The 13,469-nt window shown below is 48.1% G+C and overlaps 1 protein-coding gene across 1 annotated transcript in view; it reads left to right on the plus strand.

Moving 5' to 3' along the window:
• LOC111960988 (transmembrane protein 266-like) overlaps positions 1-13,469 on the plus strand; it is a 19,241-nt gene continuing 5,772 nt past the window's right edge. Inside the window, 9 exon segments of the mRNA XM_070439727.1 lie at positions 1-11; positions 5,523-5,677; positions 8,394-8,425; positions 8,427-8,450; positions 8,452-8,469; positions 9,923-9,979; positions 10,189-10,327; positions 10,836-10,957; positions 11,688-11,880. Of these exon segments, the coding sequence (XP_070295828.1) occupies positions 1-11; positions 5,523-5,677; positions 8,394-8,425; positions 8,427-8,450; positions 8,452-8,469; positions 9,923-9,979; positions 10,189-10,327; positions 10,836-10,957; positions 11,688-11,880 (751 nt within the window).

The raw sequence follows: 13,469 nt of genomic DNA on the forward strand, positions 1-13,469 counted from the left end.
ATGGCCATGTGGTGAGTGGTGCCACAAGGCAAACACAAGCTCTGTGTTGGCCAACAAACCTTGTCACAAATCGGTAGTATCTGTAGTATGTGTGACTGCCCTTGACCAGCACAAAAACATCCTGTGGCGTACTGCATTAGCATCGAATAGCCCCCGCGATATGCAACTTTTCAGGGAAGTTAGGAACCAATATACACAGGCAGTTAGGAAAGCAAAGGCTAGCTTTTTCAAACAGAAATTTGCATCCTGTAGCACAAACTGCAAAAAGTTCTGGGAAACTGTAAAGTCCATGGAGAATAAGAGCACCTCCTCCCAGCTGCCCACTGCACTGAAGATAGAAAACACTGTCACCACCAATAAATCCACGATAATTGAGAATTTCAATAAGCATTTTTCTACGGCTGGCCATGCTTTCCACCTGGCTACCCCTACCCTGGTCAACAGCCCTGCACCCCCCACAGCAACTTGCCCAAACCTCCCCCATTTCTCCTTCACCCAAATCCAGATAGCTGATGTTCTGAAAGAGTTGCAAAATCTGGACCCCTACAAATCAGCCGGGCTAGAAAATCTGGACCCTCTCTTTCTAAAATGATCTTCCGAAATTGTTGCAACCCCTATTACTAGCCTGTTCAACCTCTCTTTCGTATCGTCTGAGATTTCCAAAGATTGGAAAGCAGCCGCGGTCATCCCCCTCTTCAAAGGGGGAGACACTCTAGTACCAAACTGCTACAGACCTATATCTATTTTACCCTATCTTTTTCTAAGGTCTTCGAAAGCCAAGTTAACAAACAGACTACTGAACATTTCGAATCCCACCGTACCTTCTCCGCTTGCAATCTGGTTTCAGAGCTGGTTATGGGTGCACCTCAGCCACGCTCAAGGTCCTAAACAATATCATAACCGCCATCGATAAGAGACAATACTGTGCAGCCGTATTCACCGACCTGGCCAAGGCTTTCGACTCTGTCAATCACCACATTCTTATCTGCAGACTCAACGGCCTTGGTTTCTCAAATGACTGCCTCGCCTGGTTCACCAACTACTTCTCAGACAGAGTTCAGTGTGTCAAATCGGAGGGCCTATTGTCCAGGCCCCCCTGGCAGTCTCTATGGGGGTGCCACAGGGTTAAATTCTCGGGCCGACTCTCTTCTCTGTATACATCAATGATGTCGCTCTTGCTGCTGGTGATTCTCTGATCCACCTCTATGCAGACGACACCATTCTGTATACTTCTGGCCCTTCTTTGGACACTGTGTTAATTAACCTCCAGACGAGCTTCAATGCCATACAACACTCCTTCTGTGGCCTCCAACTGCTCTTAAATGCAAGTAAAACTAAATGCATGCTCTTCAACCGATCGCTACCAGCACCTGCCCGCCCATCCAGCATCACTACTCTGGACGATTCTGACTTAGAATATGTGGACAATTACAAATACCTAGGTGTCTGGTTAGACTTTAAAATATTGTTCCAGACTCACATTAAACATCTCCAATCCAAAATCAAATCTAGAATCGGCTTCCTATTTCACAACAAAGCATCCTTCACTCAAGTGCTGGCAAACATACCCCTCGTAAAACTGACTTCCTACCTACCGATCCTTGACTTCAGCGATGTCATTTACAAAATAGCCTCCAACACTCTACTACTCAGCAAATTGGATGCAGTCTATCACAGTGCCATCCGTTTTGTCACCAAAGCCCCATATACTACCACCCACTGCGACCTCTATGCTCTCGTTGGCTGGCCCTCGCTTCATATTCGTCGCCAAACCCACTGGCTCCAGTCATCTAGAAGTTTTTGATAGGTAAAGCTCCGCCTAATCTCAGCTCACTGGTCACCATAGCAGCACCCACCCGTAGCACATACTCCAGCAGATATATGTCACTGGTCACCCCGAAGCCTATTCTCCCTTTGGCCGCCTTTCCTTCCAGTTCTCTGCTGCCAATGATGGAACGAATTGCAAAAATCACTGAAGCTGGAGACTCATATCTCCTCCCTAACTTTAAGCATCAGCTGTCAGAGCAGCTCACAGATCACTGCATCTGTACATAGCCCATCTGTAAATTGCACGTCTGTAACGGCTTTCTTCCAGGGGTGAAGGAGAGGACAAAGTGCAGCGCGGTTAGTGTTCAACATGTTTAATTTGACGACAAGTGAACACTACAACAACAAACAAAACAACAAACCGTGAAAACCGATACAGACCTATCTGTTGCAGAACACAAACACAGAGACAGGTAACAACCACCCACAACGAACACAGTGAAACAACCTACCTAATAATGACTCTTAATTAGAGGAACGCAAAACACCTGCCTCTAATTAAGAGCCATACCAGGAAACCCTAAACCAACATAGAAACACACAACATAGAATGCCCACCCAAAACTCACCGCCCTGACCATCACACACATACAAAACAACAGAAAACAGGTCAGGAACGTGACAGAACCCCCCCTCAAGGTGCGAACGCGCGCGCACAGCACAAAGTCCAGAGGAGGGTCTGGGTGGGCATCTGACCACGGTGGTGGCTCAGGCTCCGGACGCTGTCCCCACACCACAATAGTCACTCCCGCTTCTGTATCCCCTCCCAATGACCACCCTCCAACTAAAACCACCTAAATGAAGGGGCAGCACCGGGATAAGGGGAGCACCGGGAATAAGGGGCAGCACGCGGATAAGGGGCGGCAGGTCCTGGCTGAGGGACTCTGGCAGGTCCTGGCTGAGGGACTCTGGCAGGTCCTTGGCTGAGGACTCTGGCAGGTCCTGGCTGAGGGACTCTGGCAGGTCCTGGCTGAGGGACTCTGGCAGGTCCGGGCTGAGGGACTCTGGCAGTCCGGGCTGAGCTCGGCAGGTCCGGGCTGAGGGACTCTGGCAGGTCCGGTCGGCGAAGGCTCTGGCTGATCCGGTCTGGCGGAAGGCTCTGGCTGATCCGGTCTGGCGGAAGGCTCTGGCTGATCCGGTCTGGCGGAAGGCTCTGGCTGATCCGGTCTGGCGGAAGGCTCTGGCTGATCCGGTCTGGCGGAAGGCTCTGGCTGATCCGGTCTGGCGGAAGGCTCTGGCTGATCCGGTCTGGCGGAAGGCTCTAGCGGCTCCTGTCTGGCGGACGGCTCTAGCGGCTCCTGTCTGGCGGACGGCTCTGTAGCGCTCATGGCAGACGGGCGGCTTTGCAGGCTCATGGCAGACGGGCGGCTTTGCAGGTTCATGGCAGACGGACAGTTCAGACGGCGTAGGGCAGAACGGGCAGTTCAGACGCCGCTGGGCAGACGGGGCAGTTCAGGCGCCGCTGGGCAGACGGGCAGTTCAGGCGCCGCTGGGCAGACGGGCAGTTCAGGCGGCCGCTGGGCAGACGGGCAGTTCAGGCGCCGCTGGGCAGACGGGCAGTTCAGGCGCCGCTGGGCAGACGGGCAGTTCAGGCCCGCTGGGCAGACGGCAGATCTGGCCGGCTGAGACGCACTGTAGGCCTGGTGCGTGTACCGGGAACTGGAGGTACCGGGCTAAGGACAGCCACCTTCAGGCTAGTGCGGGGAACAACAACAGGGCACACTGGACTCTCGTGGCGCACTCTAGGCCTGGTGCGTGGTACGCGGAACTGGAGGTACCGGGCTGAGGGCACGCACCTCAGGGCGAGTGCGGGGAGAAGGAACAGTGCGTACAGGGCTCTGGAGACGCACAGGAGGCTTGGTGCGTGGTGCCGGAACTGGAGGCCTGGGCTGGAGACACGCACCATAGGGAGAGTGCGTGGAGGAGGAACAGGGCTCTGGAGATGCACTGGAAGCCTGGTGCGTGGTGTAGGCACTGGTGGTACTGAGCTGGGGTGGGAAGGTGCGCCGGATATACCGGACCGTGAAGGAGGACACGTGCTCTTGAGCACCGAGCCTCCCCAACCTACCAGGTTGAATGGTCCCCGTAGCCCTGCCAGTGCGGCGAGGTGGAATAGCCCGCACTGGGCTATGCAGGCGAACCGGGGACACCACTGTAAGGCTGGTGCCATGTACGCCGGCCCGAGGAGACGTACTGGAGACCAGATACGTTGGGCCGGCTTCATGGCACTCGGCTCGATGCTCAATCTAGCCCGCCAGTGCGGGGAGGTGGAATAACCCGCACCGGGCTATGCACACGTAAGGAGACACCGTGCGTTCTTCCGCATAACACGGTGTCTGCCCGTACTCCCGCTCTCCCACGGTAATCACACACCTCAGGGCGAGTACGCGTGTATGCTACGCCAAACCAACATCTCTCTCTCTTCGCTCTCCCCCCAATATCACCAACAACTCATCAAATGTCTCATAATCTCCCATCCTTTCACTTTTCTCCAATCTGTCCAATAACTCCTCCACATTCTCCGACTCGTACCTCAATTTAGCCCACTGCCTCTTCTGGTAAGCACGGGGAACTGGCTTCAAAATCTCCCCACTTGACCCAGCCATACTCCCCGTGTGCCGCCCCCCAATAAATTTTTGGGGAGCCTCTCGGGCTTCCAGCCACTCTGCCTTGCTAGTTCCGCTGCTGCTGCTGCTGCCGCCGTTGCCTGTTGCCACGCTGCTTGGTCCGGGTTTGGTGGGTGGTTCTGTAACGGCTTTCTTCCAGGGGTGAAGGAGAGGACCAAAGTGCAGCGCGGTTAGTGTTCAACATGTTTAATTTGACGACAAGTGAACACTAAACAACAACAAACAAAACAACAAACCGTGAAAACCGATACAGACCTATCTGGTGCAGACACAAAAACACAGAGACAGGTAACAACCACCCACAACGAACACAGTGAAACAACCTACCTAAATATGACTCTTAATTAGAGGAACGCAAAAACACTGCCTCTAATTAAGAGCCATACCAGGCAACCCTAAACCAACATAGAACACACAACATAGAATGCCCACCCAAAACTCACGCCCTGACCATCACACACATACAAAACAACAGAAAACAGGTCAGGAACGTGACAACGTCTAACTACCTCATCCCCATATTGTTATTTATTTATTGCTCCTTTGCACCCCAGTATCTCTACTTGCACACTCATCTTCTGCACATCTATCACTCCAGTGTTTAATTGCTAAACGGCCTATTTATTGCCTACCTCCCTAATCTTACCTCATTTGCACACAATGTATATAGATTTATTTTCCTATTGTGTTATTGACTGTACGTTTGTTTATTCCATGTGTACCTCTGTGTTGTTGTTTGTGTGGCCCTGTTTTGCTCTATCTTGGCCAGGTTGCAGTTGTAAATGAGATATTGTTCTCAACTGGCCTACCTGGTTAAATAAAGGTGAAATAAAATAGATGTCAAAAAAATGTGTGCGAATGTGTTTTGTATGTATTTGTGCCTGATTGGAACGCTGCCTTCTGCTGGTCGAACACATGGTAGAAAGCACTTCTCAACGACTCCACCATAGAGGTTTCAAAGAGAACTAATACAATTGAATACATTTCCATCTCTGATTTGCATATCATGACATTCAGCTTTGTTTCTGCATCCCCCCCCCCCCACCACCAATCCCCCCCCGGTGTCAGGTCTAACTGGCTGAAGCCATGCTGTGGGCGGAGGGCAGCCCTATGGCAGGTATGTCTGCTGAGCGCAGGCTTCAACTGTTTCCTGGTGGCTTGTGTCATCCTGGTGGTCGTGCTGCTGTGTCTGGAGCTGCTCATCGACACCAAGCTTCTGCAATGTGAGTGACCCTGGACCTGTCTTTGTATTAGAACCTGGATATAGGCTTATAGATACATGAACATTTGAGTTACTTGCACATATCTTCAATTGTGATTCGACCCTTAGGGAAGTTAAAACACACAAAACAGCTGTGGAATTTGTGTTATGTTGGAATTTGGAATTTACAAAAATGCACATCTGTTATTAGGAATGTAGCTAATGTTGGCGCTAGGCCTGTTGTATAATACAGTACCTATTATTACGCAGTGACAGTGACAGGTCCAGGACCTGGGGCTGTGACCTCTCCCCTATAATATCAGCATCATTAGTATTCCTCAGTAAACAGTGACAGGTGGTCTAATGCCACTGTGACCCATAGCACATGGAGATGACCTCATCTGCATCATCTTGCTCTGGAGAAGTGAGTGTCCTCATCTGTCATGGGTTACGGTCAGGAGTCCCCACCTCTGTGGTGTCACAAGCTCTATGAACGATGGTAGGGCTATATGGGTTACAGGTCAATATGGATGTATCTTAACGTATTCAAGTCTTAACAAGTTCCTGGAGGCAGATTGAAGAGACGGGACGGTTGGGAGGTAAAGTAAGACAAATAAATGGGGAGAGAGAGGTTGTCTGTCTGCTGGGTGAATGTACAGAGAGAGGGAGGGATGGAGGAAGATTAATGGACTGATGGACAGATCAGTGAGCACAACAAATAAAGACAGAAGGGAAGAGGTGCTTGAAGAGAAATTCTGTAGCTGACAGCCTAATGTAGTACGATGCTGGCCACAATTAGGCTGATGAATAGGCATGAAGTCAGACAAACCTGTGCATGCACATCTTTGCCTATATAATATATACAGTATATATACAGTGCATTCAGAAAGTATTCAGACCCCTTGACTTTTTACACAATTTGTTACGTTACAGCCTTATTCTAAATTGGATTAAATATATTTTTTTCATCATTAATCTACACACAATACCCCATAATGACAAAGCGAAAACATTTTTTTAGACATTTTTGCAAATGTATTAAAATAAAAACGGAAATACCTTATTTACATAAGTATTCAGACCCTTTCCTATGAGACTTGAAATTGAGCTCAGGTGCATCCTGTTTCCATTGATCCTCCTTGAGATGTTTCTACAACTTGATTGGAGTCCACCTGTGGTAAATTCAATTGATTGGACATGATTTGATTTGGAAAGGCACACACCTGGAGGCCTCAGGAGGCTGAAGAAATTCGGCTTGTCACCAAAAGCACTCACAAACTTCTACAGATGCACAATCGAGAGCATCCTGTCGGGCTGTATCACCGCCTGGTACGGCAACTGCTCCGCCCACAACCGTAAGGCTCTCCAGAGGGTAGTGAGGTCTGCAGAACGCACCACCGGGGGCAAACTACCTGCCCTCCAGGACACCTACACCACCCGATGTCACAGGAAGGCCATAAAGATCATCAAGGACAACAACCACCCAAGCCACTGCCGTGTTCACCCGCTATCATCCAGAAGGCGAGGTCAGTACAGGTGCATCAAAGCAGGGACCGAGAGACTGAAAAAGCTTCTATCTCAAGGCCATCAGACTGTTAAACAGCCACCACTAACATTTAGCGGCCGCTGCCAACATACTGACTCAACTCCAGCCACTTTAAAAATGGGAATTGATGGAAATTATGTAAAAATGTACCACTAGCCACTTTAACAATGCCACTTAATATAATGTTTACATACCCTCATTACATCTCATATGTATATACTGTACTCTATATCATCTACTGCATCTTGCCATCTTTATGTAATACATGTACCACTAGCCACTTTAAACTATGCCACTTTATGTTTACATACCCTACAGTACTCATCTCATATGTATATACCGTACTCTATACCATCTACTGCATCTTGCCATGCCGTTCTGTACCACCACTCATTCATATATCTTTATGTACATATTCTTTATCCCTTTACACTTGTGTGTGTGTATAAGGTAGTAGTTGTGGAATTGTTAGGTTAGATTATTTTGTTGGTTATTACTGCATTGTCGGAACTAGAAGCACAAGCATTTCGCTACACCTCGCATTAACATCTGCTAACCATGTGTATGTGACTAATCACTTTGATTTGATTTGATTTGACCTGTCTATATAAGGTCCCACAGTTGACAGTGCATGTCAGAGCAAAAACCAAGCAATGAGGTCGAAGCAATTGTTCGTATAGCCCCGAGACAGGGAGCCGAGGCACAGATCTGGGGAAGGGTACAAGCATTTCTGCAGCAATTGAAGGTCCCCAGGAACACAAGTGGCCTCCATCGTTCTTAAATGGAAGAAGTTTGGAACCATCAAAAGACTCTTCCTGGAGCTGGCCGGCCAAACTGAGCAATATGCAAAATGTCTAAAAACCTGTTTTTGCTTTATCATTATGGGGTATTGTGTGTAGATTGATGACGGGGAAAAAACTTTGTAATCGATTTTAGAATAAGGCTGTAATGTATCAAAATGTGGAATAAGTCAAGGGGTCTGAATACTTTCCGAATGCACTGCATATGCATTTAACAGACACTTTAATCCAAAGCAAACTACAGTCAAGCGTGTATACACTGAGCTCTACACACTGAGCTACAGAGGGCTATGTGTTTGTGCTTGGGTCTGTCTCCAGTATTTACAATTGATCTGAACCCTGACTAAACTAGTCATCTTGAAACCGGTGTCTCTGCTGTGCTGTCTTCACAGTTAACAAGCGTTCCAGTTTGCCAGCAATCATCCCACTGGATCAGCCTGGCCATTCTGTTCTGTGTTCTTCACTGAGGTGAGCACATCTCCTTTCTCTCTTCTCTCCTCTCTCTCTCTCTCTCTCTCCTCTCCCTCTCCCTCTCTTCTCTCTCTCTCTCTCTCTCTCTCTCTCTCTCTTTCTCTCTCTCTCTTCTCTCTTCTCTCTCTCTCTCTTCTCTCTTCTCTCTCTCTCTCTCTCTCTCTCTCTCTCTCTCTCTCTCTCTCTCTCTCTCTCTCTCTCTCTCTCTCCTCTCCTCTCTCTCGTCTCCTCTCGTCTCTCCTCTCTTCCTCTCTCTCTCTCCTCTCTCTCTCTCTCTCTCTCTCTCGTCTCTCTCCGTCTCTCTTCTCTCTCACTCTCCTCTCTCTCTCTCTCTCTCTCTCCCCCCCCCACAGTCACCACAGTGGCAGCAGGCTCACTTAAAGCTGATGTAGCGGAGGGTTGATTTAATGCTCTAGTGTGCTATAGTTGTATGAGACAAAGGTGAGCTAGAGAGGTGCAGTGGTGTATTCTGATTACTACACCAAATTAAGCCCTGGCCTTTCTTTTATCAACACTTATCGACTTATTAGAGCGTTGGTCAATGTACTCTATTGGTCCATCACATACAATATATTGTTAAACATAAACACAGCTATTTCATTTGCTCCTTGTTCACAGCGTTACAGCCTCCTCGATCTCACTCATTCTGGTACTATTTCCCTTCACAACTTGCTGTGACTGTTAATTGCTCTTGATGTATTAGGTTTCGTCAACATAATCACTTTTATCTAAAATGCAGATAGAGCTTTTCTGTTGCACCGTAGCTTTTAACTAGCGCCAGAGCCTCAGATAAACCCTATTGATTACCGTTTCCTCAGGCCTAGCAGCATTTATCTTAGTAGTTCTCTGTTCACCGGTCTGCTGCTCTATTTGGTTGAGAAACAGTACAGTGGTTTTCCTTTAAAGGTTGCGGCGTACTGCAGCACAGCTTGTGGGGTGCCGCAGAATTCTATGTCAAGTTATTTATGTGTCAGCCATTGTTGCCAGAATGATGCAATTTACCACAATCTGCCACCGTCTACCATGTGTATGTGTTTTAGTTATCAATGAAAGCTAACCCTTAGTGATTCATGTAAGTATTGGCTGTGGCAGGACAGCTTCTGCTCAGGTGGAATCCTGAATATGTAAAAAGAGAGGAGAGGAGTGCAGTGGCCTTCTGCAGCCCCTGATGAGTCAGCTGTAGCTGGTGCAGTGTGTCTCTAATTGTTTGAAGGAAATCTGACCGCTGTGGTAGTGAACTGTAGGAGTATGTCATTGATGAATTGCCGGTGGATAGATGAAAAAACTGAATCACAACTGCAATTCACTTTCGCTGAGACATTAGTATTTTTAGGGGTGTGTTTACAACTAAAGGAAATGTATTCTATTGCTATGGTTCTCTTCCCCAATCCTTTTTACCCTTTCCCTCCCTATCTCCCTCCCCCACTCCCCCTCCCTCCCGCTCTCTCAGACGGTGTTCAGAATTGTGGTGCTGGGGATCTGGGATTACATCGAGAACAAAGTGGAGGTAAGCTCCCTGGGGGGCCATTAGTCCTGAGGTGGGGCTCGGAGCACCCCATCACTTCCACAGCAATATCATTCTCCCAATGTCAGACATCAGACTGGAAACCGCCCACAGGCCTAGAGCGAATGTTCTGAAACTTGGATGTGTACATATTTTTTCATTCAAATATTGTCTGCTTGCTAATATCTTTGTGTGTGTGTGTTTGTGTGTAGGTGTTTGACGGTGCAGTCATAGTCCTGTCCCTGGCCCCCATGGTGGCCTCAACGGTGGCCAACGGCCCCAGCAGCCCCTGGGACGCCATCGGCCTCATCATCACCCTGCGCATCTGGAGGGTCAAGAGGATCATCGATGGTGAGGCTGGGAGGGCCTGGGGTAGATGGATGGGGTGCAGAGGGTGGATGAATACAGTCTCCTCTGTGCCATGTCCTTAACTGTCAAATTGCAGAGATACGACAACAATATTTCAGCAGCTCCACCCCTATGGATGTCATTATCCTAACTGTTTTTTTACTGAGTTTTACGTTTTTTTTTTACCATGCATATTACCAACCACAATCAATACTTGCTTTACAACACAATGACAAATACATACATAATCTGATACAGATACACACACATTGTACTGTTTCTTGACTCTAAACTGTTTTCAATTGTTACGCCCTCTTGTGGAAGTTCCATGTTTCACACGCACACACACGTACAATGATTGATTTAAGACAGGAAACATATTTTTATTACTGAACATAATCCCTCTTATGTGGCCTACTACGGATATAAAAAAAAATAAGTTATGTCAGTTTGACTGTGTTTATCCCTACAAAGCAGTCTCTATAACAGTCTGTCCTGTGTTCTGTCCCAGCCTACGTGCTGCAGGTGAAGGTGGAGATGGAGATGGAGATGGAGAACCAGCAGTATGAGAAGGCCAAAGCTGTCAGGGAGGAGCAGCTGGAGAGACTCACCCAGATCTGCCAGGAGCAGGCAGTATGTTTACACATCTGTCTAACTAGTTACCATTACCTGTCATTGACCAGTAGAGGGCAGCAAAGTGCCAGAAATAATTGCTAAAATAACACATTCAAATTCACACACGTATTAGTGCAATAACCAAACTTTTAATCTGACAAACACTGAATTGTGTCACACTGACCCTTTGAATTCATAAATACATTACATATCCTTAATAGGAGATACTATCAGGTTCTGTATTCAGTCATAATGATTCACAACATTCATGTTATTCCCATAATGGGATTTCCATTCAGGAAAATGATCCAGTCACATTTGTCCCTGTAATATAGTAAAGCTGAGGGCTTATGACTGTCACTGTACAACCCTGCTGGGTCCTGTTGACCCAAGAGGGAAAAGGTTTATGTTCTAACCATTAGAGGGATATGTAATGTGTACATACGTATATGTCATCTATTTATGTGTGCAAGGGTCAGTGTGACACAAGTCAGGGTTTGGCAATACAGCCAACAGCTACCAGTAATGTAGTTAATGGATGAGATACAGTGGTTTGGACGTTAGGGCCAGAGCTCTTAAAGGGTGTTCAGGTGTTTGTATGCAAGGATAACACATGTATGTTCTCCCTTTGTCCACCCCCCCCCCCCCCCCCCTTCTATCTCTCTCTTTCTCGCCCTTTCTTTCTCTCTCTCTCTCGCTCTCTTTCTTTCTCGCTCTCTTTCTTTCTTTCTCGCTCTCTCTCTATTAGTTTGAGATCAGGCAGCTGCGGGCCCACCTGGCTCAGCAGGACTTGGACCTGGTAGCAGAGCGAGAGGCTGCCATGCAGATCCACCATGTGTGGGGCAAGCAGAGCAGCAGCTTCCAGGAGGTGGACGGCCTGGCCCCTGGGGGCCCCGATCAGCGAGGCCAGGCTAAAGCCAGGGAGGCAGCGGCCTCTAGAGGTACCACACCCTGATCTGGTAGCATTACATCAGAAAACTGCAGATTGTCTCATCAAGATAGAACAATGTCATAGGGTTCTATCTCTAGGGATTGCCTGCTGGCTGTGGTTTCTAACCAAAGAGGATCTCTCTTGAAGCCAAGGGAATAGAGGGATGCCTTTGCCAAGTCAGATAAGATTTTCCAGGCAGAGTGGTCGAATGAACAGAGTGCTCTGTGCTTTGGGTCATGTTTGTTAACAGAGGTTGGCTTGGTCGAAAATATGTTCTCCGTTTACCTGGAAACCACAACAGACATCTAACAAACCACACCAGATTCCAGGGAGGATAGAATAGTAGAGTACTGTACAAGGAAAATAATTCCACAAGAACAGCAGCCTGATGGGAGGCCTACAGTGTGGGACCTCTGAGTCGGAAACCTCAGTGCTATGGGAGTGCTGTTTGAATGAGGACAAGATCCTCTATGTAAATATGCACTCCCCTTCGTGTTTATTTGGACAGTGAAGCACTTTATGTGTTTAGTCCCCTCCCCAATGGGCTCCCGAGTGATGCAGCCGGTCTAAGGCACTACAGTCCCTGGATGAAGCAGATGCTAAGCTACAGGACTGTTTTGATAGCACAGACTGTAATATGTTCTGGGATTCTTCCTATGGCATTGAGGAGTACACCACATCAGTCATTGGCTTCATCAATAAGTGCATCGATGACGTCGACCCCACAATGACTGTACATACATACCCCAACCAGAAGCCATGGATTACAGGCAACATCCGCACTGAGCTAAAGGCTAGAGCTGCCGCTTTTAAGGAGCAGGACTCTAACCCGGAAGCTTATAAGAAATCCCGCTATGCCCTCCGACGAACCATCAAACAGGCAGTGTCAATACAGGACTAAGATCGAATCGTACTACACCGGCTCCGATGCTCGTTGGATGTGGCAGGGCTTGCAAACCATTACAGACTACAAAGGGAAGCACAGCCGAGAGCTGCCCAGTGACACGAGCCTACCAGATGAGCTAAACTACTTCTATGCTCGCTTCGAGGCAAATAACACGGAAACATGCATGAGAGCACCAGCTGTTCCGGACGACTGTGTGATCACACTCTCCGCAGGCGATGTGAGTAAGACCTTTAAACAGGTCAACATTCACAAGGCCGCATGGCCAGGCGGAGTATCAGTAATGTGTACTGCAAGCATGCGCTGAACAACTGGCAAATGTCTTCACTGACATTTTCAACCTCTCCCTGTCCAAGTCTGCAATACCAAAATGATTTAAGCAGACCACCATAGTCCCTGTGCCATACTAAGGTAATCTGCCTAAATGACTACCGACCCGTAGCACTCATGACTGTGGCCATGAAGTGCTTTGAAAGGCTGGTCATGGCTCACAACACCATTAACAGTCAACACGAGACCCACTCCAATTTTCCTACCGCCCTAACAGATCCACAGATGATGCAATGTCTATTTCACTCCACACTGGCCTTTCCCACCTGGACAAAAGGAACACCTGTGTAAGAATGCTATTCATTGACTACAGCTCAGCGTTCAACACCATGCTGTCCTCAAAGCTCATCAGTAAGCTTATGACC

This window comes from Salvelinus sp. IW2-2015, linkage group LG4q.1:29 (genome assembly GCF_002910315.2).
Source record: "Salvelinus sp. IW2-2015 linkage group LG4q.1:29, ASM291031v2, whole genome shotgun sequence".
Lineage (NCBI taxonomy): Eukaryota > Metazoa > Chordata > Actinopteri > Salmoniformes > Salmonidae > Salvelinus > Salvelinus sp. IW2-2015.